The sequence below is a fragment of the Asterias amurensis genome, chromosome 21 (genome assembly GCF_032118995.1).
Source record: "Asterias amurensis chromosome 21, ASM3211899v1".
NCBI lineage: Eukaryota > Metazoa > Echinodermata > Asteroidea > Forcipulatida > Asteriidae > Asterias > Asterias amurensis.
Genome location: NC_092668.1, coordinates 2,457,309 through 2,484,624, shown reverse-complemented (window position 1 = coordinate 2,484,624; position 27,316 = coordinate 2,457,309). Strand labels below are relative to the sequence as shown.

General features: G+C 39.5%; 2 protein-coding genes across 2 annotated transcripts; one reads left to right on the top strand and one right to left on the bottom strand.

The window, feature by feature from the left end:
- Positions 1–2,176: 2,176 nt before the first annotated feature.
- On the bottom strand, positions 2,177–13,286 carry LOC139953199 (hydroxyacyl-coenzyme A dehydrogenase, mitochondrial-like). The gene is made up of 8 exons (XM_071952656.1): positions 13,052–13,286; positions 11,880–12,008; positions 10,157–10,314; positions 7,702–7,828; positions 6,635–6,724; positions 5,746–5,818; positions 4,871–4,987; positions 2,177–4,271 (listed from the first exon to the last, which is right to left on the bottom strand). Exons 1-8 carry the CDS (start codon positions 13,166–13,168, stop codon positions 4,147–4,149), a joined length of 936 nt encoding a protein of 311 aa, XP_071808757.1. The 5' UTR covers positions 13,169–13,286; the 3' UTR covers positions 2,177–4,146.
- A 1,556-nt stretch (positions 13,287–14,842) lies between these two features.
- On the top strand, positions 14,843–27,312 carry LOC139952837 (carotenoid-cleaving dioxygenase, mitochondrial-like). The gene is made up of 10 exons (XM_071952091.1): positions 14,843–15,087; positions 20,016–20,149; positions 20,514–20,780; positions 21,438–21,579; positions 22,343–22,516; positions 22,897–23,177; positions 23,821–23,941; positions 24,639–24,727; positions 25,251–25,362; positions 25,963–27,312. The coding sequence occupies exons 1-10, from the start codon at positions 14,952–14,954 to the stop codon at positions 26,109–26,111; spliced, it is 1,605 nt and encodes a 534-aa protein (XP_071808192.1). The 5' UTR covers positions 14,843–14,951; the 3' UTR covers positions 26,112–27,312.
- The last annotated feature ends 4 nt before the right edge of the window (positions 27,313–27,316 follow it).

The window sequence follows — 27,316 nt, the reverse complement described above, 5'->3', positions numbered from 1 at the left end:
ATTCGTGGAGAGTAAATACGCAATCTTCATGACAATATTTAACATCTTGTCCACAATTCCAGTTGATGACCTGGGTCCAATTTCATAAAGGTAATTAAAAAAATATACTGCTTGACAAATTTCTTTGGAGAAGCAAACAATGAGTGGGGTGGGGGCACCAGTCACTACAATGTTCTGCAAGCGCCGATTCTTTGCTTACAGTAAAAAGCCGAAGCCATGAAGTTGGGCACCGTTCTCCCCTCATAAATCTTTGTTTTGTTTCAGACCCTCACACAGTGTTACCGAAAATGTGTCTTACATGTACTGTGTACAGTGTCTGATCTCCCTTCCATTGCAAAATGTATGATGACTTTCGTATAAAAGCCCACTGACTTTGAGTTGAACAACGAAAAATTGCATCTCACCGAGTTCTCTAAGTTTGTTTGTTCAAATGATCTTCGTCAAGGGAACTCAGCAAACTCCAGCTGGCATCAGCCAATCTCTCCCATACAAATATCCAAACATTAATTGACGTCATGTTGAACAAATCAACAAAATTGTGATTCAGTTACACAAGACGATAATACTTATAATCTAATCATTGTGAAATCAGCAGTTAGCTCGGTAGGATTCTTCGAACCCACAATCTTGTGATTCACGTCAAAACATTGAATGTGTTATCATCCATTAGCTCGTCAATCTTGTCCCGCAGTACGTTCACAATCTCCTGATCGATGAACACATGTGTGTCGTCCAGATCGACCAGGATGAATCTTCGGCCAAGTTTTTGCGTCTCATCCATGTGGAGAAGAAACTGCTTCATGGCCGGGTCACTGTGTATGGGGAAGGTACATCAAATAGACACATTAAAAAAGAGATATTTCTAATGTAGGTAGAACGTCTTGTTCAAAATTGCGGCTAAGACTTGTAGTGTACTGTGGTACTGTACAGAGTTTAGAGGACCCCAGATGTAAAAACTACATGTAGGAGTACAGTGCATGCCCCCAGAAAAGCTGATACTGGATCTAATTAATTTTATCATTCTGTTCTGTTATGAATCAAGCCTAGAACTAATTAGAAGGCACAACAAGTAAATAAGCACAAAAATGATGCTCAGAAATTAGTTATTTGTGACTGGTGGTGGTAAGCCCCACGTTTTTTGTGGCCAAAAGCAAGGATTCAGCTTTTTGCCAAAAACAATAGGCTAAAACATGAAAAAAGTGTGTTTTTTTAATTTATTTTTTATGTTCAGTAAAGTCAGTGCCTTGTTTTGCTTTTTTAATTTATTTTATAGGATAGGATATTGTTATTAAAGGCAGTGGACACTTCTGGTAATTATCATAAACCTTTTTTGATTACGAGTAATGGGGAGAGGTTGATAGTATTAAACATTGTGAGAAACAGCTCCCTCTGATCTGAAGCGATGTAGTTTTCGAGAAAAAGGTAATTTTCCACGAATTTGATTTTGAGACCCCAAATTTAGAATTTGAGGTCTCGAAATCAAGCATATGGACGCACACAACTTCGTATGACCATGGTGCAACAGGAGTGTTTTTTCTTTCGTTAATATCTCGCTACTTCGACGACCGATTGAGCTCAAATTTTCACAGGTTTGTTACTTTATGCATATGTTGAAACATTATGAGGGTCGATAACGTATGACGCTACGATACTATGATACTATATTATTGTTTCATATCGAATGAAAAAGTAGTGGCGCCATACGGAAACTTTTCCCAAGTTTTTTCAGTTGATTTACTTACCATTCTACCAAAACGCCTTTAATTACATTCACCATTTTCAGTTAATATTCAGCATGTTCGTCAGCTTCGTTTTGTAGTTTTACTGTCGTCGGACCGCAGTTATACAGTTTCAACGCCGTTGAAACGCCAGTCTGTCACCCTCACATAAATTCTACAGGATAAAGAGCTGTCCGTATAGGTACCAGACTTTGTTGGTAACCAGACGACTACAAGGTTGTATCAAGTGTTAGGATGTTCGCGCCTGACCATGCATTAGACTTTATTTCAAGTCTGAGACTCCAGATTTTGTCACTAGATGAAGCTATTTCATGCAATACTGCGATGACTACCAGCAAATAAATAAACGATTACAGACTTTGAAACAAGCCTAAAAATAATAATGTGCAAAAATAAGTTAGTGGCCTCACAGATAAACTTATAAACCACAGATATACTGCTGTGAGAAATAAATGTTTTTATTTATTCAAATCATCCACATCACACATGCTTTAAATTTTGTTCAACATTAATTTATAAAGTATTATAATATTATAGTTACAAGACAAAAACGATAAATCCATACCAACCTGGTTTACTTCCTGCGGATGCAAATGCAATACAAATTCAGACTTCAGACAATCGCGGTGAAAGCACTATGAGGTCAAAATTCGCTTTGCAGTGCATTCGCATCAGGAAGTATGAACCGAGCTTTACAGCGATAATTGAGAAATATGACTGATTCAGAGGGGGATGATGGGAGTGGTGTAATGAAAACCGACCACTCCAAGGACTTTAAACGATCTTGTCAACAAAAACTGTTATAGATCAATTCAGCCTCAAAGTTTTCAATAAAATGATACTAATATTAATTTTGGTTTTACCCTTATACACCAACATATTCAGTACTTTCCATTGTTTTGGTTGGCAAAAAAATCACAGTAATATTACTGGGGTGGGATTCAAACCCAAGACCGCTGCAACTCTAGAGCAACTCTTCCTCGATAAAAACAGGATTACCAACCAAATTTCCATTTATTGTATATTGTTCGTTACTGGTATTCAGCTGTTGCAATTGCTGAAATCATGAAAATCATGTGGAAATTTGGTTGGTAATCCTGTTTTTATCAAGGAATAAATTTCATGCTAAGCAAATTTTTGTGCTTAGCAGCTCTATGAAATTGGGCCCAGATGTCTTACCAACCCGGTCATGGGTTCGAATCCCACCGAAGTAACATGTCTGTGATTTTTGTTCACGTAACTTGGGAAAGTACCGAGTATACAGTGCTAACACACCTCAGTGTGATGGCAACACCAAAATTAAAACAATACTAGGTAAGAATACCTTTGTAAATCAATGCATTCAATCTGAACCTGAACGCTACCAAGTACGGGCAGATATATACACATGTACCCTCTGATAGTTTAATGCTTGAACTTTGTGTACCACTCACTAGAAAATTCTAGCTCATCTTTCCAACAAAGGACAATATCTAGAACGATTGAATATAAGTTTATTGCTTTCGAACACTGTTGAAAGTACAGCTCAACTTTAAGCACCAAAGTGTGCATTTACAGTTTCTGTTATAGCACAAGCAAACCATTAGTTACATCAATGAAACACACTTGAACTAATGTGACTTGTTTACCTGTGAAGAACACCGGTGACATGTAAGAACTTTGTTTATAAAATTTCATGCAAGTCCTACTTTAATTATATCTTTTGAAAAGTCATGACGGGAGAAAGGGGACTAATTTTTAGCAGTTCTGAAAAGGTCAAGTCAAGTATTGGGGAATCAGAGAAACAATTGATGGTGAAATCCCAGGTCGAAATTCCAGTTGGACCTAGTTAAACTGGGTTTAACTGGAACTAGTTGAAACCAGGTGATAAACTAGTTAAACACAGTTAAAACCAGTTGGTTTAATATGGAAAATGGACAGAAACCAACTGGTTTATAATTTCAACCTGGTTAAACACAGTTAAACCTAGTCCAAACCAGTTGGTTAATATGGAAAATGGACGAGTTTTGTCACTATCTAGTTGAACCAGTTGACCCCAGTTAACTAGGTTTAACTGGAATTTTGACCTGGGATTTCTTGATACCTAGTTCTCTTTGGGAATAGGGGAAAAGGGATACTTCTTGACGAGGAAAGGGGCTAATTTCGGCATTTCTGAATAGGTCAAAGTCAAGTGTTGAGAAATCAGAGAAACAGTTTATGGTGAAATTACTTGATACCTAGGTCTCTTTGGGAATTACCTGATACCTAATTCTCCTTGGGAGTTGGGGAGAAGGATTACTTCTTGACAGGGAAGGGGGCTAATTTTGGCATTTCTGAATAGGTCAAAGTCAACTATTGAGAAATCAGAGGAACAATTTATGGTGAAATTACTTGATACCTAGTTCTCTTGTGGAATTGGGGAGGGGGATTACTTCTTGCCGTACGGGTAGAAACCTTCACCTTTCTTCGTGCCGAGCTTTCCTTGTGCCACCTTCTGATCTAGGAGTGGGCTGGGCTCAAAGAGTGGATTGTCGGGGAACTTCTCATGCCATCCTTTGGAGAGAAGTAAAGGAAAATCATTAGTTGATTTTCTGAAGTACCTTTACCTATCAAATGCTTATGGTGTTGTCTGAGTATATGTTTGAATCCCAGACACTTGTCAAATCATAATTGCTTTGTAAAAAGTTGGGAAGTTAGTGCATTCTGCTCTACAAGCCAGGCTCCTAGTGGATGATACCCATGCCTACATCCTTACAGACTGTGAAGGGGGTAACCCAGTTTCAGCCCCCTGGAGTAGATGGCAGTGTGCCTTTGGCGGCAGTTGATTTTGGTTTTAAAAGTGAAGCCTTAAACTTGAAGTGGCCGTTCCGCCTCAGGGTTGTTACTATTATTTTATTATAATTCGGTGTTATTTAAACAGGTGTCAAAATCAGTGTCAAAATCAGTGTCAAAATCAGTCAAAATCAGTGTCAAAATCAGCTTAATCAGTGTCAAAATCAGTGTCAAAATCAGCTTAATCAGTGTCAAAACACTGTTCTCCCTGGGGGCCCTGTCGAAAAAGCAATACACAGAACAAGGGTGTTAGGCGATCTCTCATCGAAAACAAATTCGGTTGACTGTTTATGCCTGCCACAGGTCAATCAACTCCTTACCATCGATGATGAACTTTGTGACGTCGAGCCCAACGTAGTCCGCCAATTCAAACGGTCCCATGGGATAGCCAGCTCCTAGCTTCATAGCAGTGTCTATGTCTCGTGCTGATGCGTCGCCTAAATTTAAAATCAAAGGATAAAAAAAAAACCCACTGTACTTGTTCCCAATTCTAACATTATTTACATATCAGTTTTATATTAAAAAAAAATTAGAAAAAAAAGTGTGATTTTTTGTTTAAGTATAAGGGCTAACCTACATGTAGAAAAAGAGCAGGGTTTAGAAAAATTTTCAGGCTTTTTTAACACAATTTTGGCAGGGGCAACAACAAATTTGACAAAATAGGGAGACCGCCAACATAGGGCTAAAAGGCTCAATTGGTAGAAAGCAGGCATGTCAAGCCAGAGGTTGTTGGTTCAAACCCTGCTCTAGAGAATTGTTCTTTAAAGACACTGGACACTATTGGTAATTGTCAAAGACTAGTCTTCAAGGTTGGTGTATCTCAACATATGCACAAAATAACAAACCTGCGAAAATTTGAGCTCAATCGGTCGGCAAAGTTGCGAGATGTTAATGGCAGAAAAAAACACCCTTGTCGCACCATGGTTACACGAAGTTGTGCGCTTCCAGATGCTTGATTTCGAGACCTCAATTTCTTAATCAAATTCGTGGAAAATTACTTCTTTCTCGAAAACTACATCACTTCAGAGGGAGCTGTTTCTCACAATGTTTTATACTATCAACCTCTCCCAATTACTCGTAATCAAAAAAGGTTTTAGGATAATAATTTTTGTGGAGTAATTACCAATAGTGTCCACTGCCTTTAATTGATTTATAACACAAAACTAAAAACAAAATAAGGACCACAATCCCTTACCCCTCTCTACCAGCCTGATGGCTTCCATCATGTAAGGCACTAGAAGTCTGTTAACGATGAATCCTGGAGTGTCCTGGTAAAGAATGAATATTCATAAAATGTAATTAGAATGTGTTGCATATTCATGAAGTCATTGATATTTCTATTCTATCAGTAAGGGTGTGACTTTATGCCAGGCCTGTCATCTTTGAGAGGGCAAGGCTATTTTCATTGTAAATGGGCACTTATTGTTCAAAAAACTTCAGAGACCGCCCGGGTGCTCCAAAAGGAAATTTATGCACCAAGTTTATGGGAAACTGACGAACAATCTATGGGGAAACTGGAAAAGTGCAAGACCGAAGGAAAGAACAAGAGATTGCTCCAATAGGATGCAATGAGTGTAGGTATGTAGCAAAGATTATAGAGCGCCGCAAGGCGCAAGTTGCGGAACTGAAGCTTTATCTATTGTTGGAACGTGAAATACACATGGGCGCCATTTGGAGCAAGTGAATGTTTTGTTTCCCATTGATAGGAATGGTCATTGTCTGCACTGATCCGCACAGGTCTATTGTTGTATCAAAAGAGTTACTTGCCGAAATGGCGTCCAGTGGGATTTCACATTTCAGCCTGAGTTCCACATCTTGCGCCTTGCGGCGCTCTATAATCTTTGGTATGTAGTTTGGAAAAGCGTAAAACTATTTATAAAATGAACTCGATAATGATTGGAGTATGTAAGACAGAGCCGCAAACTATGGAGCACCTCCTGAGATGTCCCCTACTGGAGCAAGAATGCAAAACTGAGGACCATGTAGAGTACAAGATCTTGCTAGGAACTGTGCCCAGTTCTGGCTGAAACACAATATTTAGTGAGCGAGGACTCGATAAGAAGACGAAGTTAATCAATACATACTTTGCACACAACGGGTACTTTGCCTAAACTTTTTGAAAAATCCATGAGCGACTGGAAGGTTGCATCACTCTGTTCTGATATCTGAACGACCTGAAAGGGATTAAAGGAATAAACAATGGTCATGATAATAAGTAAGTGAATGGGTAGTAGAAGAGGCGACTGAAAATATAATAGTTTATTTCAATTTACAATTTTAGCTTTTAAAGGCACTGGACACTATTGGTAATTACTAAATAATTGTTAGCCCCGTTTAGCCCATAAAAACTAACTTGTTAAAGAGCAATGGTAACTGTTGATAGTATAAAACATTGTTAGAAACAGCCTCCTCTGAAGTAACGTAGTTTTTGAGAAGGAGGTTATTTCTCACTCAAATATTAAAAGACTTCAGGCCTGAAGCTTTTCAAAGACATCTGAAGCACACACATTTGTGCAACAAGGGTGATTTTCTTTCATTATTCTCTTGCAATTTCGATGACCTATTGAGTCAAAATTTTCATTGATGCACATGTTGGGATACACAATTGTCTTTGGCAATTACCAAAGTTGTCCGGTGCCTTTAACCAATGCCCTTTGGTCTGTGTATAATTATGTTCAGCGCTCTAGAGCATGCCTACATGATTAGGGCACTTTATATCCAAACAGTTGAGCCCTGCTCTCCCTTATAAAGATGACATAAGTCAACAAGTGGACAAAACTCAAAGAAATTCAGAGAAAATGTCATTTTTCACTGCCATATCCCTTTATCAAGCATGAGAACGGGCGATGATGAAAAAACAGGAAATCTATTTCGTACCCCAAAAAATCTGAAAAATTGAACGCTAAAAATGCATGTCCATGTATTAGCAGTTTAGATAGAGAGTAGGTTTTCCTGACTACACAACAACTGGAACTTCTTGGAACCAAGACCGTATACCCCATACAAAACACTCCCAAATTTTATATCAAATTCACACTGAACTCGAAGACCACAAATTTGAAAAGGAAAAAACAGGAACTCCTGTTTAAACAGGAAGATTCTCATGCCTGCTTTATGAAAAAAAAACCAGTGATGACAATTGATGACTTACCTCTACAAGTTTCATGACAGGGACAGGGTTAAAGAAATGAAGACCAGCGAATCTATCTCGCCTCTCCGTGGAGATGGCTATATCTGAGATGGGTAGTGATGAGGTATTACTGGCGAAAATTGTTTCCCTGAAAATATCAAAATGGCACAAAAATTATAGTGAATAATCATAATTCTTAATTTTGCATGCAAAGCTTACCTGTTATGATTCGGCCTCTCACCCTAAACACGAGGGGCAGGGAGTGAATGTTGTTTTGTCAGGATGGTTTTTGTAAGGCACGGGACAGGTTTAGTAATTGTCAAAGACCTGGGGCGGATGGCACCAAGCGGTCTTAAGCCGGTCTATGCGCTATAGCCGGCTAACTTGAAACACGCTTAGACAGTCTTTAATTATAGACCGATTGCAATAGCGTGGTCTATAATTATAGCCAGTCTTAAATCTTAAGCCTGCTCTGAGCTGGCAATAATCGGTCTTTGTTTTGGTTTTTAAAGACGGTGCTGCATTTGTTAGTTGTAGATGATTTGATACAAAGAGCTCTAGGATGAGATTGTATTTTAGAAATAGATTACACCCATTAGAGGCATTATGATGATGATACTTTGTATCGTAAGTGTCATATGTTCCCAACAGTAAAAACTATACAACTCAGAGATTGGATATCCGATGATTCAAACCAACGCAATAAGAACAATGCCATACCGCCAGTGCCTGCAGAAGTGCTTATGGGACGATGGTTCGTATTGCATTACTTTTCACCGACTTATCTGAGACCGTCTTATTGCAACAGGCTTTATGACTGACTAAGCTAAGACCGTCTAAGACAGATAGCCGGCTATAACTGACTGGTCTTAGACCGCTGACTAAGACCGTTTTATTGCAGTCCGCCCCAGTATTCTCACTTGGTGTATCCCAACTTACATTGAAATTTTTCACTCAATTCACTGAAGTTGGAAGAAAATAATAAAAGAAAAAACACCCTTGTTGCACAAATTTTTGCTTGCTTTCAGATGCCTAATAAAAGGCTTCAGGCCTGAAGTCTTTTATTTTATGAGTGAGAAATTACCTCTTTCTCAAAAACTATGTTACTTCAGAGGGAGCCGTTTCTCACAATGTTATTATACTTTCAACAGCTCTCCATTGCTTGTTACAAAGTAAGAACATATGCTAACCAATTACAAAAGGTGTCCAGGGGTCGATTTCACAAAGAGTTAGGACTAGTCCTAACTTAGGACTAGTCCTAAGAGATATACAAATTGCATGGAGAGTCCTAAGTTAGGACGAGTAACTGGTCCTAACTCGAGATAAGACTAGTCCTAACTCTTTGTGAAATCCACCCCAGTCCCCTTAAAGACACTGGACACTATTGGTAATCGTCAAAGACCAGTCTTCTCACTTGGTGTCTCTCAACAAACACATAAAATAACAAACTTGTGAAAACTTGAGCTCACTCGGTCATCGAAGTTGTGAGATAATAATGAAAGAAAAAACACCCTTTTCACACGAAGTTGTGTGCTTTCAGATGCTTGATTTCGGGAGGAGACCTCGAATTCTAACTCTGAGGTGTCGAAATCAAAATCGTGGAAAATGACTTCTTTCTCCAAAACTACGTTACTTCAGAGGGAGCCGTTTCTCACAATGTAATGTACTATCAACAGCTCCCCATTACTTGTTACCAAGTAAGGTTTTATGCCAATAACTTTTTTGAGTAATTACCAATTAGTGCTGGGCGAATAGTGAAATATTGTTATTCGGATACCGCTGGCCAACTATCCGAAATTAACCGGATATTCGAATAGTTTTTTCACCGCTAGAGGGCGCTTTTAAAAAAAAAAGAAAAAAAAATATATATATTTTTTTTTGCCGCTAGAGGGCGCTGTTTGTTTGTGAATGAGATCTTATGGGCGGATTGATATTAGTTCTAGACAGTGTCACTCGGTTCATTCATAAAAATGACCGCATCTAATTTAAAGATGGTGATTTGCTTTTTCTTTTGATCGTGATTCACTCTACGTGAAGGAAAACTTTTGTAATCTTTGAACAAATTACGTCAGAAATGTCATTGTTTAAACTCTTCACGGAGGTGAGCATAGTTTAATACTTAATTTATGCTGTTTTATGCTGTCTTAATAGAAGTTTCATAAGGATTCAGACAAATCATTCATATCAGTTGTCGGCCGACGTCCGCGGATATTCGGATATTAAAGAATATCCGGTTACTCGGTTGTAATTAAAGAACTATCCGGTTTATAAATAGCTATTCGCGCCCTATGCGAATATCCGGTTAAGAAAAAAAAGGCATTCGCGGTTACGGATAGGAAAACCTATTCGCCATTAACCGGATATTCGAATAATTCGCCCAGGCCTATTACCAATAGTGTCCACTGCCTTTAAATGCGTTTTGTCTGATTTCCTTGCCTTCACAGCCAGAATCAAATAAATGAAATGAATAACTTACTGAGGGGCTACTTTATCAAGCTGACTGAAGAGTTCTTGCTTGACTTGCAAGTTTTCGATGATAGCTTCGATGACTAGATCAGTCTTTGTCACTGTGGCCAATGCATCTGTGCTGAGACTAATGGAAGAAAGTGCAGATTTGGAATAGCTCTCTGCCGCCTGCAAAAAGTAGAGTACAGAGTGTTGGATGGTCACAAATTAAATAAAATCAATCAAAGGGGTGCGGCTAATCAAAGCAGAAAATATGGGTGCGTTCAGACACGGTACTAAAGTTGGTTTAACTCATGGTTCAACTCGATCGAGTTCAACTCAGTGTGTCTGAACAGATCTAAAGTTAGTCCGAATCGAGTTCAACCCACAAAAGATAAACCGTCCAGGGAGGGGGTTTATCTTTAGACCGCTTCGGGTTTATCTTTTAACACTGTGTGTGGACAGAATAAAAAAGACCACATCCGGTTTAACTCTCAACAGGCGACCCATTGACCTCCCTAATCATTACGTAAACACACGGTGACCAATGAACAGGACAATAAACAGGATGTTAGAGTAACGGGGTCGCGTTTTCTTTGACCTCTTAAAACCAAAGACAAACCGGATCGGGTTTAACTCAGTGCTGTCTGAACGCAAAGGAGTTTTATTTTTATGATCACCCCCTGCTGCTTGAAAAGTTAAACCGGTTCGGGTCTAGTACGCTGTCTGAACATACCCTATATCTACTAACTCAAACTTTGTGCCAGCTAAAAACTCCTGAGGACCAGTCAAAATTCACTCCAGGTGGCTATTTCAGTGCTAAAAAGCATCACCATAGAATAATTGGAAAAAAAGCTGGTTGGGTTGGCTACTGAAACGGCAAGCGAACTGGTCCTGCTGGCTTTTAAGTTGTGGGCAAACCCTGCAAAATTGTACTAAAAGCTAATGAAAATTTTGAGAGAAAACCTTAATCTATGGACCAGTGAAGTGAAAAGTTAGCGGTCTAATGCAAGGACAAGCTAACTGGTCCTGCTAACTGAATATGTTCAAGGCTAAGTGTTGTCCGTAGTAAAATAATAATAACTTGCGATTTATACAGCGCCTAATAACGAACACTGAATTCTCTAAGCGCTTTATATTAGTGCCCTAGTCATAGGGCCAATAACATCCCTTTTTTTTTTAAATGTTTCTCAGCTCCCATGGGAGTATACAACCTGGGCAACAGTTTATATCGCTCCAAAGGCTTTTTCATTCACAATATCAACCTCTACCCTTGCAGGTACCCATTTATTCCCCTGGGTGAAGAGAAGCAATTATAGTAAAATATCTTGCTCAAGGACACAAGTGTCACAACCGGGATTCGAACCCACACTCCGGTGAAAATGCACCAGAACTTGAATTCGATGCTCTTAACCACTCGGCCATGACACTCTACGAGTGCTATCAGGCGTCTTCCTGTTGGCAGTACAGAAATAAATGTAACTTTTTAAGACCCCCCTCCGCTCTTCTTTGACCATGTAAAAACATGATTCATTTGAAATGGAATCATGTCAAAATAATTGCTTTTTCACACGCCTGTACTTAGCATCCTACAAGCAATTGACAGTTTTTAACAAGCATGCACGCAAAAGCAGTCACCCTTGGAAGCCAATCAGTGTAGCTTTTCAGAACATCCCTACTACGGGTTAGTGACGAGAGACGTCAACGTTGCCCACGGATGGTAGAGAGCCAGGTTGGATGATGATAAATCCTACCTTGAGATCTTCTCCAAATTTTTTCTTTGCTACTCGGGATAAGCTTCTTTCTATCGACAATTTTGAATGTGCCAGGATTTCTTCTGATTGGTCGACAACTGTCACTTGGTGTCCAGTCTGGGCAGCAACCTTTAAATAGAAAGAACGAACTTGATTTCAAATAATGTGGTTACAGGTAGTGCATAAAGGAATAGGCCTAACTGTACAACTTATGCATTTAAAGGTTGGTTGGATTTTCACATAGTACCAATATATTCAATTACAAAAAAAAGACAAACAAAAAAGACAAACACGCCCAAGTACAAATTGTGATCTAGGGCACTGTTCTTTTTCTCTCTCTGAAAACCTGTTACACCTGCCGTCAAAGTGAATTACGACCGCAAATGTGAATATTTGGTCAGTGGTCTAACCATCTCCATGAAGACGATAGTGGCTGAAGTAGCCTGTGGCTGAATGCTTCGTTTTTGAAAGGGCAAGGCATCAATTTATTATTTCATAAAAAATAAATATTATAGCCGGTGTCCCAGGGAAATCTGTACGCCGGAGATTCCATCCCTCATAATGGAAAATTAACAGGAGGACGATTCAAAAGAGGGCGCTATCATGAGAAGTTTCCGTTGGCGTATGGCACCACAACTTTTTAACTCATTGTTACAAAAAGGGATATCTCATTAGGTAAATTAGATACTATTATTTCATATCGAATGAAAAAGTAGTGGCGCCATACGGAAGCTTTTCCCAATACTGAAGTTTGTACACAAGTTTGCCACTATTATTGGTGGATTTAATCTCCGGGGGATTGAATCTCAGGGGGACAGAATTTCCTGCCATGCTGCCACACACCAGGCTAGCCCTGCCCCCCCCCCCCCCCCTGTTTGCCTACGTAAAAAATAAAAGGGCACCAATTGGCAATCATGATTTATTAGTTTAAGTTTGTAACTTATTTTTCATTCAATTTTACTGTTCAGACATTTATTTATTTATATAACAATAAGTTAAACACTAGTTGCGATAATGCAACCCTCATGCCGACGCCGTCGACAGGAGGGTTACGTTATCGTCAGGCCCAGAGGGGGCAGCATAACAGTCGCGCCGGCGCCGGCGGACTGGCCTAGCTAGCAGGCCTACAGGATCAGGACCAAGGACAAGGAACTTCGAAAAACCAAACTTACCTGTGCAATACCAACTCCCATTTGTCCGCCCCCAATCACCGTGACATGTTTGATGGCTGCCATTCTCAACGCCGAGGTGGTTAACCCTCTTCGCAATACTTTAGTCACGAAGGACATTGTTAATAAGCGTCAGTTTTGTTCACACAATTAATTTAGAAACTTAACTTTTATTCCACGAGCGATTCAGCTGCAGTAATTTTGACTTTTTGCGTGTGGAATCGCTAAGCTGTCAAAGGTCAAACTAGTCTATCACATACTGGGCACGTGTCAAAGGACGCCCTCACGTGTCAGGGAGCTGCATTACACAACTCAAATCAATCCGTAGCTGAACACTGGGCCATAAGCTGTGAAAAGAAGCAGAAAATACTGCTTGACAAAAATTCTTTGATAAGCCACAACGGTGCGAACTTAATGTAGTGCTGGCTGATAAGAACTGGTTTTTGCAAAGCAGTAGGCCCTCTGTTATTTGCTCACAACAAGTTTTTGTACCATGCTTTATAAAAGTTGGCCCTGGCGTCACACTTCGACGAGGCTCAAGCCAAGGTCAATGCAAGTCCATCTTCACCTTTCACCTACATTCAAAAGCAGACGACTGGAAGTGCGACTGCCAAACGCCACCTCGGACCGTCGACCAATCAAAACACAGCTATAAGCTTTCGTCACTGCACGTTTATCCAATTAAATCACTGGTTTAGAAAAGCAAGTACTAGGGGACCACTCTATTCAATCCATAGTTGTGCACTTTTTTATTTTGTACCTCCATGTTCTATTGTAAAACGTTTCTCATCTAGTGACCTATTGCAACAACTTGTGTTTGGACTTTTCAATGTCGTCACTCGAACGTCAACACGAAAAGGCCTACTCTTGAACTTGTTTCTCGGCACAATGTGTTGGCTCACAGTCAGATTCTCTGTTCGGGTTAGAGGATTGTTAGACGAAGTTGTCCCGTCATCGTTAAAAGGAACCAGGAGAAAACATTAAACGAATTAATGACGGGACACACAGTAGATTATTTTCTGTCCGAAATTTCAAATCTGAATTTTGTGAAACTTATCCCAGTCTTAATTCTCAATTAAATAATAATTATGTTCTCCGATGCCCAAAAGAAGGCGTATAGGCTAACAACGGATTTTTCCACAAGCAGCAGAAAGGAGGCCATTGTGCAATAAAATGGCCATAGAAAACCACCATAAAAGGCATAATTTTAAAATTTTAATTTCAGTTGTTATTGCCCCACTATCCCAAATAACCCGCGTTTTCCTCACTCCGCATATTATGCGCATTGTGTGGATGGAATGGCTTAATGCCAGAAGTGCTTATAGTGAGAGTGTCTTTGAATCTAATGAGTATAATGATGTCACAACACAAATCACTATAATGGTGATACTGACAACTCATCTTACGATGAGTCTTAGTGCTTTGTGAAATCGAGCGCAGACATGTCACAGTGAAACAAAAACATCAATAATATGCAAATATACAAGGCCGAAACCAGCCAATCACTTCCTTTGCTTTGGAAGTCACCTCCTTAATTCCAGAAGTGCTTAGTGAGAGTGTCTTTGAATCTAATGAGTCTAATGATGTCACAACACAAATCACTATGGTGATACTGACAACTCATCTTACGATGAGTCTTAGTGCTTTGTGAAATCGAGCGCAGACATGTCACAGTGAAACAAAAACAACAATAATATGCAAATGTACAAGGCCGAAACCAGCCAATCACTTCCTTTGCTTTGGAAGTCACCTCATTATAACTACACATCAGAATACAGTCAGTCCCGGCGGAGACTGTACCGTGTGTGATTTACATCAAGTCTTAGACCACGGCTACAGGTTTGGAGACGACACTCTTTTTTTCTCAGTCCTCGTCGATACAATTCCACTCTTTGTTGACGACATGATGGAGACAACTACACTACGCATGGAGGAAAAGGAGAGCTCCCTGCAAGAAGACGAAAACGGAGCAGGGTTCCAGGGTCTTTATCGCTCCGTGCAGAACGAACAGGTCGAGCCGATTGAGGCTAAAATAACAGGTAGGCTAATATACAAAATCTAATTATTCGCTTGATTTTAGAATGTTTTCAATGTCTGTTTTCATACTGTTATGCGATCTCTGGCCATTAAAGGCAGTGGACACTATTGGTAATTACTCAAAATAATTATTATCATAAAACCTTTCTTGATTACGAGTAATGGGGAGAGGTTGATAGTACAACAGATTGTGCGAAACAGCTCCCTCTGAAGTGACATAGTTTTCGAGAAAGAAGTAATTTTCCTCAAAATTTGATTTCGATACCTCAAGTTTAGAATTTGAGGTCTCGAAATCAAGCATATGAAAGCACACAACTTCGTGTGACCATGGTGCGACAAGGGTGTTTTTTCTTTCATTAATAACTCGCAACTTCGATGACCGATTGAGCTCAAATTTTCACAGGTCTGTTATTTTATGCATATGTTGAGATACACCAACTGTGAAGACTAGGTTTTGACAATTACCAATAGTGTCCACTGTCTTTAAGAATGTTTTCAATTTCTGTTTTCATAGTTATGTGATCTCTGGCTAATAAGTAGCATTTGAGTGGTTGCGTACGGCAGCCCACTACACAGGAGGACAATCTGGATTGTGGCTTTATCGTTTGAAATACCAACATCTCACTTGTTAGTTTCTTTTCACGTTTCTATAGTCACGTTTCTTAAAAATTGAAACCCAAGATATGTAACTGGGGGGGGGGGGGGGGGGTTATGTATCGAGTTTTCTTTCGATCCCATTTTGAGGGGCTTTCTCACGGATCAAAAGCTACCGGCGGGGTGTTCCTTCTTCCCCCTACTAACCCCGCCCCCTTCTTACCAACGCATTCCAAATTGTCGTCAGAGCAATGTTAGTTACTAACAGAAGCACACAGTTTAGAAAAGTGTAAATTTTGTTTTTCTACTACAGAACCAACTCTAATAAAGATACTAGGTTTATAGGCCTGTGTAATATTGCATAACTCACTACAGCCATAACGCACGTCCACCAAATTAAAGGCAGTTGACACTATTGGTAATTGTCAAAGACTAGCCTTCACAGTTGGTGTATCTCAACATATATGTATAAAATAACGAACATGTGAAAATTTTAGCTCAATCGGTCATCGAAGTGAGATATTAAAGAAAGAAAAAACCACCCTTATCACACGAAGGTGCGTGTGTTTAGATGGTTGATTTCGAGACCTCAAGTTCTAAATCTGAGGTCTCGAAATCAAATTCGTGGAAATTACTTCTTTCTCAAAAACTATGGCACTTCAGAGGGGGCCGTTTCTCACAATGTTTTATACTATCATCAGCTCCCAATTACTCGTTATCAAGTCAGGTTTTACGCTGATAATTATTTTGAGTAATTACCAATAGTGTCCACTGCCTTTAACATCAACTTGAACGACCAAAAGTCAGATCCACCTTGAACAGATATCGTTGCCATGAATTATTTTGCCTAGCAACCGCATTTTCTAGAATATCAAGACCCGTCGCAAGGGATGCGATGTCTTAAAGGGACACGTTGCTTTAGATCGGTCGAGTTGGTCTTTGGAAAGCGTTTGTAACCGTTTTTTTTTAAATGCATATGGGTAGAAAGATGTTGTAAAAGTAGAATACAATGATCCACACAAACATGTCTCGAAATTGCGTGGTTTTCCTTTTACTTCGTCGACTAACACGGTCGGCCATTTATGGGAGTCAAATTTTTGACTCCCATAAATGCCCGACCGTGTTAATTCGCACAGTAAAAGGAAAACCACGCAATTTCGAGGCACTTGTGTGGATCATTGTATTCTACTTTTAAAACATCTTTCCAACCATAGCCTATGCATTTTATAAAAAGGGGTTACAAACGCTTTTTATAGACCAACTCGTCCAACCCAAGGCAACGTGTTCCTTTAATGTATCTATTTCAGTCGACAACAACATCTGCAGACATCGTTGCACGGCACTCCTCACTCCGGAGCGCATAATTCTATCCAAGCAGCCGTCGATTTCACACAGAGTTGTGACTCGTCTTATCTCTTAGGATTAATCTTAAGGTCTGCATGCTACAGTGCAGGGTTGGGACTCGTCCTAAGTCCTAAGATTAATCTTAAGTTAAGAAGAGTTTTGTGAAATCGACGGCAGGAAGGATACTCTCTCGATAGGAGTTTACGCAATCTGAGAAATGTTACTGACCGTAACGCTTCTCAGATTCAACTTGTTAAAACATAACAACTGATATCATTCGTTACATAACCACATGAATTCGAAGTGAAAATGTTTCTTGATGGGCTTCTTACTAAATGACTTTATTGCCAATAATTTCAAAACGTAGACCCGACACATTCCCTTTAAACAAAACAAGTTTCTGTGAGGATGTGTTGTTCTGATACAGCCGATGATATTATTTGTTGAGCAGGAGGTGTGATATTGGTTCTAGTTAACCCATTAAGCTTTCAGGCTATTAAAAACAATTAACCATTAACCATTATCCTGTACAAATTAACATCTCTAGAAATAAAAATGTTGGCGTGATGACTTCTATTGTTTAATTTACCTCAAACTACCGGGCAATTTTTCTCGACAATTGTTTTTTTCTTCAATAGATCTTGAAAGAGCCTGAAGCGCCTGACAGGTATCTCTCAAAATTATGCAGTGCAAATAACTATTATGGCAAACTATGCAGATGATCATCATGTTCTATGTACTGTAAAACATGCCGTGATACCTGTGTTTTGTTTTGTTCGGGCTGTGTTTTGTTCGGGCTGTGCAATCATTCGGGCAAACGCGGCTTAATTAAGCAATGATTGTAAATAAGCCGCGTTTGCCAGGGGCCAATTTCATAGAGCTGCTTAAGCAAAAAATTTGCTTAAGCACGAAAATAGCTCGCTTATTTTACACATGTTACTGGCCAAAATTTCCTGCCATATACATTGCTTATGACTAGTATTAAGCTGTTGTTTACTTAGCGTTACAATTGAGTGGATGTCTTGGCCGGTAATCTGATTTCACTAAGCAATGAAATTTTTGCTTAAGCAAAAATTTTTGCTTAAGCAGCTCTATGAAATTGGGCTCTGATCAGTCAGTTAAAGGCACTGTACACTATAAGTAACTTCTCAAAATAATTGTTAGAATACAAATTTACTTGGTTTTACGAGCTATGGAGAGCTGATGATAGTATAATTTGTCAGAAACTGTTTCCTCTGAAGTAACGTAGTTTTTGAGAAAGAGGTGATTTCTCACTCAATTAATATTACAAGACTTCAGCTGAGGTAATCTAGTATGCCTCTGAAAGCACACAAAGTAATGCAAATTGGGTGTTTTTCTATTTTAATATATTCTCTTGCAACTTCGATGAAATATTGAGCCGACTAATTTTCACAGGTTTGTGATTTTAATTTGTAAGCAGGTTGTGATACACCAAGATTACTGATGGCAGTTACTCTGGTGTCCAGTGCCTGTAAGTCATGCAGTCAAGTTGCGTCGGCCGACCCTTCGGTTAAAATGCACGGCTTCTCCCTGCCTGAGGGAAATGTTTGATAATAAATAAAACAAGAGGCTTTTCAGAGAATGGATTTCGTTAAAGAAGCGAGGCCGTCTGTATTGGTTTCTATTCGATTGACGAGTGTCGTTAAACCGCGAAGTAAACACATATCATGAATCAGATGTGGAAACTATGGAGATATGGCGAACAAAGCTTTCAGATCTTTAGATAGTAGGATGCCTGATAGCATGTGGTTTGCCAAGAAGCCGCAGGGAAATATTATTACGGGTACAGTAGAGTTCGTCAGTGGTTGGGGGTAACGAACTTTAACGAGATGTTTTTTTACGTTCTATTGTATCTGACAATGAACAGCACGGATTCTTTGAAAATTGAAATGTACCATTCAGTTATACCAAAGATTGTATGTGTCAGCCTATTCGCAGAAGTGCTTGATATCTTCCAGTTTCTATGGTTAAAATAATTATTGCTTGAATTTTGACTTCAGTGATCATCGTTCCTTGCTTGCTGCTGACACAGATGGATGTCAGCCTCTTCGCAGAAGTGCTTCATATATTCCAGTTTCTATGGTTACAATAATTGCTTGAATTTTGACTTTAGTGATCATCGTTATACCTGCATCTTTAAGTGTATCCCGCGGCACTTAGTGTCTGCCTTCGAGGCCACCATCAATAACTTAACCGCCGGTAGGCCTGAGGGTGTGATGCCGGAAAAAACAGGTGGAGGCTTAAAGGGTTTGGGTATACAATACGACGACACAAAACACAGTGTCCACAGATTTGCATTAAACTCACACGGTTTGAAGATAACGACGGTAGAAAGAACTCCCTTGACATACTTGCCGAGGTGCAGTAGTTTTTGAGAAATTAGTAAAACAGTGTCAAGAGAATAGATTTCGTACCAGGAGACGAACATTATTTAAGCACTGACAACATTGCTCTGTGATTTTCACTTTTTTTCTCAAAAAACTGACGACTAATAAAGCTGAAACACAATGAGTAGGGATTCATGTTATGGCTAAAACATTGATATACAAAGGATATGAAAACCTTTTAAATCAAAAACGTGGCGATTTTTTTTTGCTAACAGTTGCCGTCAGTAAGCACTTAATCCACCATTACGAACCTGTAGAAGTGTGAGATCGATCGGCCATTTGGGTCACTATAAAAAAAGTGAAGAGCTGATAAAACATTTTGCACGACATCCAATACAACAAAGTGAATAAAACGCTCTTTGAGCGATGAACTCCAAAGATAAAGGTTTAATTATTTCTCACAAATTATGACATTTCAGACAGAAATATTTCAAGGGACATTTTCTACTATATCATCATCATTGGACAGTGTAAGTTTTACGTAAAATTGTGATAATGAATGAGGTTTTGTCTTACCAATATTCTGCTAATGTTCCTTTAGTGTTTTCTTCTTCTGTTTCAATAATGTTTTATTTTCAACAAAGGAACGATACCGGATTGGGTAGAAGGAAGTCTACTACGCAATGGTCCCGGGAAATTTGAAGTTGGCGAAGATGAATACCAGCATTGGTTCGATGGACTAGCCATGATGCTTCGGTTCAACATTCATAAAGGAAAAGTAAGCAACAATAGACTCATGGTGCAGCCATCTTGAATTTCTCCTATTTATATCAATGTAGCCAAGTCGAGGCTGGGAAAACAAAATAGTCTGGTTCCTATTTGCAAATTGATTATTATTATCCATTATTGTTATTTGGTGCGAGGAACTTACCACGATGGAGGCAGCACGATGGAGGTCAATGGAGAGAAAACTCTAATACCGTGCTTTGACAAGGGCCCAATTTCACAAAACTGCTTATAAGGCAGAAAAAACCCACGAAATCCCTTTGCCACACCGGGCAACTCAGACGAAGAAAATATTTTAATACCGCATTATAATACAATTTCTTTTTAAACTTTAATCGTTATACTCTACTATTCAGGTGACATTCCAGAGCCGATATCTTCGCAGTGACTCCTACATCAAGGCCATGGAGCAGAACCGGATCGTCATGTCCGAGTTCGGCACCGTGGCACACCCGGACCCATGCCAGAGCTACTTCGGTCGGTTCCTCTCCGTCTTCGTACCCAGGACCTTCACCGATAACTGCAACATCAGCTGGATGCAATACGGGGATGAGTTCTACACCGTGACGGATGGGACACTCATGAGGAAGGTGGACCACAAGACACTTGAGACAATGGATAAGGTACGCGGCTAAGATTGTGGGTTATTCATTTGTATGTATTCTTCATTACTGATTAAAATGACACTTAGAGCAGTTAAAAGACCGATCAGTCTCTTATGCACAAAAATGGCAGTCAATACAACGAAGCAGTGAACGAAATAGTGCATGTATGAACTAAAATACCGAAGAATAAGGGCAAAAAAAAAAAACCGGAATGACAATAGACAAACTTAGCCCAGTACTCTCTAGTCACAGAGGAGTGACGTCACATTGGAAAAAGCGCCCTCTTTGAGGTAAATTGTACTCAAGACAACGGCGCATTTCTTTGCTGTAGTACATTTTGTGCGAGAAATGTAACCGCAATTTTGTTGTACTTCGAGAAAATGAAGCAGAACAACCTGTACTTTGTCAGCTACCATTGTTAAATTTGCACAAAAATGTTATAATAGTCGTTCATTGTATTGGTCAAGTGGAATCTTTCCCTTTTTTACAACAGGTCTTTATATCTTCGTTTGCATGTATCAGTGTGACTTGAATTGGTTTTACACTGAAAGAAACTTATCACGTTAACTCTACTCCAAAACCGTGTTTGCTCCAACATTTCTAGTGTTGTTGAAACAGTGTTGGGTACGTTAATTACCCTCGCGGACTTAAAAGCAATATCCCTTTATTGTTTAGGTTGACATTGCGGACCGGATCGTAATACATTCCTCCACATCGCATCCACACACTGCTCCAGACGGAACGGTGTACAGTCTAGGTTCGCGGTTCTCTCTACAGTGTACTTACAACATCGTGAAGATACCTCCCCATGATCCAGGTACGTATCAGATCAACTTAAAGACAACAATTTTTCAGTTTAAGTTATGTAACAACCATCCATCCATCCAACAACAAAAATTTTGCACAGTAAAATCTAAAGCTTTTCAAGCCTAAAACTACCCCAGTGGAGTTGAGTCAGGGTTAAAAATATAAGTGCCGGTTGTGGCAGGACGTCCTCCGGAGATTCGGAAACTGTGTGCAAACTTCTTTTGAATCATCCTCCCAAGCCCATGTTATTGGGGATGGGGGAACCGAGTCTCCGGCGGACAGATTCCCTGGGACACCGGAGTAACCCAAAGAATCTCACCAAATGCAGAGAGGTTCCATTTGTAACTGGCTCCCCAGTAAAAGAAAAGGCACATTGCACAGACATCAAGAAGCCTGTTCCAAAGAACAGACGGCTTGACTTTTTGGAGATGATTAGAAGTGGCTATAGGTCCCTGAAGTTTGCAGTTGATGTACTTATCAGTCCCTCAACCCCCCCCCCCAAAAAAACCCCAAAAAACAAAAAAAAACAAACGCCAATAAATTACGTAGCCTTTGACCTGATCCCCATTCCCCCTCCCCTTATGTTGCGGATAAAGACAGGGGCCCAGTCTAGGAGATCAAGGACTCTGGCCCTTTATGCATTGCACTTTGGTGTAACTACCGCAAAACATTTGCTGCGAAAACAGGGATGTGACGTCTTATATTTCGCAGGAAGGATGAACCGGGCATAGGATTTAAGTTGTTGTTCACGATTCTTGTTTTTCTATACTCAGAGATACAGTGCGATCCTTTGTGTAATGCATCCATCTTGTGTGCGATCCCTACGTCTGGAATCTACCCGTCGTTCTACCACAGCTTCGCCATCACCGAAAACTACGTCATCTTTGTCGAGCAGTCGGCGGTTATCAACCTACTTAAAGTACTCTATGCCCAGATATTTGCCAAAAGTATGTTTAAGTATTGCTTGCGTGTCTGTGTGATTTCTGGAGTCTCTATCCCCCTCCCCCTCTCTCCCCTTATTTATGTATTTCCTCTTTTGCATTAAACTTACTAGACCATGCCTCGCGTCAACGCATGGTGTTGTTTTTTTTGGTCAAGAGAACCCTCGTTGTGAATAGCAGCAAAGTTAGCAGTGAAGTTAGCTACTCGAGTGAACATGCCCCATGTTTGTTGTGTTGTCATTTAGCCTCCCTTCGAAAAGGACTCTGCAAGGGTCGAAACGTCAGACCATTAACTATTTTTTTTTGCATTGTTAACATCGGATCCATTTTGTTCGTCAGTTATTTGCGTCAGCTGATTCTATTTTCTCGTTTTCATTTATAAATAGGTTACATGATGGGGTTGGAATTTCGAAAGGAACAACCCGCGAGATTCCACGTGGTAAGACGAGAAACGGGGGAGCGGCTACTGGATATCTACACATCGGACGCGTTCTTGAGTTTTCACCACATCAATGCGTACGAAGAGGCGGGGCATCTTGTGATTGACATGTGCGTGTACGAGGACGGCACCATCGTCAGTTCCATCAATTTGAAAGACCTGAAAAAAGGCGTGGTGCCAGAGCGATTTGGGGAGGCAAGACGGTTTCTGTTCCCAGTGGACGAGGAGGTATTCGTATACGTTCTCTTTAATTGACACTGCTCTAGAATTGCAAAGGTCGTGGGTTCGAATCCCACCCGAGTAATTTGACTGTGATTTTTGTATGAGCTCGGGAAAGAACCGAGTATACAAAGGTCGTGGGTTCGAATCCCACCGGAGTAATTTGACAGACTCTGGACATGCCTTACAACATAAATTTAAACAAATTCTCCGATGTCCAGTTCGTTGAACTTTGTTCATTATGGTGAAAGTAATTTGCCACTCATTAATGAATGAGCAGTTATACGCTCCTAATGGTGTGGCATAACCACAAACAAAAGGGGGATTTAAAGGAGGTTCACGATTTTAGGTGTTTGTAAACACACTAGTGTGCGTAGTTTAAAAAGGGAACTTTGGCCCCCCCCCCAAAAAAAACAAAAAACAAAACATGTTTAGCGTCTTGTTTTATTTAAAAAAAAAAAATGGCCGGCCGAACCATTTTTAAAGACAACCGTCTGAAATTGTAAAAATGTCTGTTTCCCCTTTTTCGTTTAAAAAGGAAAAATGAGAAAACATGGGGCATCCTCTTAAAAGTATGCGGTTTGGGGACGCAACATGTTCTTTGTTGTTTTCCTGTGTTTAACGTAATTGTACACATTGTGTTTGTGCGTAGCAAGTTAAGCAGTACCGGGAAGGAATGAACTCGTCGGACTTTCTTCCGCACTTCACCGGCCGTACATTGATGAAAAACGACGGTACAATCCACTGCACCCCTGCGGTCATATCAGACAGAAGTAAGTAAATGCTTTTTGGCATGGTTTCAGTTTTTGCATTTTTGTATCGAACAATAAACAAACACTAGAAACAAAAGAAACTAATAAGATTTGTTTTGCCGATCTATTTTTTAATACCCTTTTTTTTAAAAAACCATTCATAAGTTTAAATCCTATATTTAAATGTAGAAACGTACAATAAAACATAGCACAGCATGGCCGGTTTTTTTATGTATCGAAGGGAAAAGTTATGTTGTCATAATAGGATGAATCATAATACTATATGGATACAAAGCCTGAGAGGCGTTACCGCGGTAACGCTCCTTATAATCAAATTTGTTGTGATAAAAAGTGTTACCTTTTTCCATAACCGCAGAACTTCGAAGTACAAATGTTTCTCAAATTGCATATTACTATCAAAACTGTTGTAAGTTCTTACCGCGTACGTTTTTATTGCCATTGTATATACAGACCCTTTAAATATTTGAAAGAAACCTAAACATGAAATAGCCTAATAAACCTTTTTCACGGTGCAGCCATCTTGAATTTCTCCCATTGATATCAATGTTTCCAACACCAAGGCTGGAAGAACAAAATAGTCTGGTTCCTATTTTCAAAATGATTATTATCATCCATTACTGTTATTTGATACGGGGAACATGACCAAGATGGAGGCAGCTTGATAAAGGTTTATTCTATTGGTTATACTTTTGCAAAGATGCTGAGTTTCCACGCATCAACTATGATAAATACAACGGGAAGCCATACCGTTACTTCTACTGCAACGGCGGGGAATTGAACCAAATGGTAAGTATAGAGATGCTGTCTGTTGCCGTTGATGAAAAAACTGCTATTACAGGCAGTGGACACAATTGGTAATTACTCCAAATAATTGTTTGCATTAAAACTTACTTGGTGGAGAAATTGAGAGCTGTTGAAAGTATAAAACATTGTGGGGACGGTTCCCTCTAAAGTAACGTAGTTTTTTTAGAAAGAGGTAATTTCTCACTAAACTTTTGGAATTGAATAAGAGACCTTAGTTGAGGTCTCAAATTCAAGCATCTGAAATCACACAACTTGTGCGACTTGGGTGTTTTTTCTTCCATTATTCTCTCGCAAATTCAACAACCATCACAGGTTCGTTATTTTATGCATATGTTGAAATACACCAAGTAAGAAACTGGTCTTTGCTTTGATAAGAGCCAAATGTGTCATTATAGTGCCTTTAACTCAAACCATGGCATGTTTCAAAATTTCTCAGTCTTAAGCTACTCTTACTACTACTACTAAAAAATAATTAATATCTACACAAATTTGTGTTTATCTTAAGATCCAAAAGGTCGACACAAAAACCGTTACATCTAAAGGATGGTTTGAGAAAGGATGTTTTCCCTCCGAGCCTATGTTTGTCAGCGCCCCTGATTCTACCGACGAAGATGATGGTAATTATGTTTACAATTCCATAGCTGCTGAAGAAAAAAGTATTGCTTAATTTTGTTTTATTCCGCTGAGGCAAAATACCTATTGAAATGCACTATATACAGTGGCTGTTTTGACGTACAGAAAACAATTTGCGTCCAGAACACTATTACATTCTTGAACATGCACAAAATCAGGTGGAGAAAGAGCCTTTTACAGGGTGTCACCACATCTATGGAGCCGGCTTCCTGCAGTCTTTTGAACTCCATTGTTTTTTTGAAATCACGACTTAAAAAACTTATATCTTTAATGCTGAATATAACTAGACTTTTTGAATCGTTTGTGGAGATTGTTCCATGCATTTCTTGCTGTGAATTGTACCTTCTTTACTTTTTTAAAGGTTGTTGCCTGGTTAGATTTGTGTAAAAAAATTCTTATCCTTTTAGCATTTGTTTTGCTTCTTATAACGTTTTGTGTTTTTGCCTTTTTATGTACAGCGCCTTTATAGAGCAATTTACTGGATATATGGCGCTTTATAAATGCTGTTTTATAAATATTACTTTGATTATTAGTATTACTATAAACATCTCAATCTTTCTTTGTTTCATCCAACACCCCTTCAGGAGTCGTCTTGTCTTCTGTTGTAAGTGTCCGGGAGGACAGACCCTCGTTCCTTCTCGTTCTTGACGCGAGAGATTTCAACGAGATAGCCAGGGCCGAAGTTGATGCCGAAGTTGCTTACGGGCTGCACGGGTTATTCGTTCGCGAATAATAAAGCAGAACCTCTTCAAAGGATATCCTGAGGATTATCTGACGTCACACTTCGAGGCTCGTCAATGACAACAGAGATCTGCCTTGAGCTTGTACGTAAATCCCCCTCCATAATCACCTTTGACCTTCCATTCATTTCACATGGAGACTCGCAGTCGAATCATACGTACATATAAATGCACACTGCTACATGCGGACGACCGAACGTTCAGCTGCTGCCAAACGGACCAATCAAAGCCACAGATATTCGTCACTGCACATTTTACCCAATGCAATCATTGTATCAAATGAAATCACTAGTTATGTTAGACCGATACGTGTTTTTTTTTTAAAGACAGGGGACCAGACTACTCGAAGGATTGTTCTGCATCTGCTGAAATAAACACTTCTACAGTTGCTTGGTATGAGTAGTGCAAGCAGAACTATCATGGGCAAGAAGTTATTCATTTCTTTGATGTTTTTTGTTTTGTTTTGTAGTTTCTAGTTCCATTCGGTTTCTGTTCTAAGATAAAATGAGAACTTGTAGCAGTAATAGGTCGAAACCTTTCGACACATTCATTAAGTAAACCATTGGTAGAATATATATCTAAGCTGTTGCAAACTTCTATTACCAACCGTTCAGACAGAAAGAGCTGAAATAGATCGGGTGGAACCATGAGTTAACCCGACTTTTTAGTAGTACTGCGGGTTCATTTGAAAATTTCTTAGGTCTAATAGATAACGAGTGAAAAATTTATAGAAGCGCAAAAACTGAATTATATAACCTTTTTATAAAACAGAGTACCAGAGTTTACAAAACCCCAAAAGTCCGCTTATTACACAAATTGTAGCTGAATATACTAAAGTAGATAGCATTATTACATATAATACTAATTTACTGTCAAGATTGCAGCGTTGGCTAAGCATTTCCTTTGATTTCCACGGAACGTCTAAAGTAAAACTGTACAATAGACAGATAGGCAACATTTGTGAGAATCCCTGGGTTAAGACCCGGTCACACAGGCCTCGGTAACGAGAATGAAAACGAGAACGTTAAAAATGCACGGCGCCATTGGTTGAATAAGCAGGGGCGTATTCTGCGTGGAGCAATTCAACCAATAGAATGCGATCTCTTTGCGTTGTTATCGTTATCGCTGCAGTGTGACTCGGCCTTCAGACTCTCGTTTATTTATTAGTTACTTTTGTAAGCTGTTAATTTCCTCGTCA

Excerpts from the sequence above, each read along its gene's own strand:
- LOC139953199 (XM_071952656.1), bottom strand. The coding sequence starts at position 13,168 with ATGTCCTTCGTGACTAAAGTATTGCGAAGAGGGTTAACCACCTCGGCG. Across the intron at positions 12,009-13,051 it reads TGGGAGTTGGTATTGCACAG|GTTGCTGCCCAGACTGGACA; the intron begins GTAAGTTTGGTT and ends TTCTATTTAAAG. Across the intron at positions 4,272-4,870 it reads CACAAAGTTCATCATCGATG|GATGGCATGAGAAGTTCCCC; the intron begins GTAAGGAGTTGA and ends TTCTCTCCAAAG.
- LOC139952837 (XM_071952091.1), top strand. The coding sequence starts at position 14,952 with ATGATGGAGACAACTACACTACGCATGGAGGAAAAGGAGAGCTCCCTG. Across the intron at positions 20,150-20,513 it reads TCAACATTCATAAAGGAAAA|GTGACATTCCAGAGCCGATA; the intron begins GTAAGCAACAAT and ends TCTACTATTCAG. Across the intron at positions 23,178-23,820 it reads TGTTCCCAGTGGACGAGGAG|CAAGTTAAGCAGTACCGGGA; the intron begins GTATTCGTATAC and ends GTTTGTGCGTAG.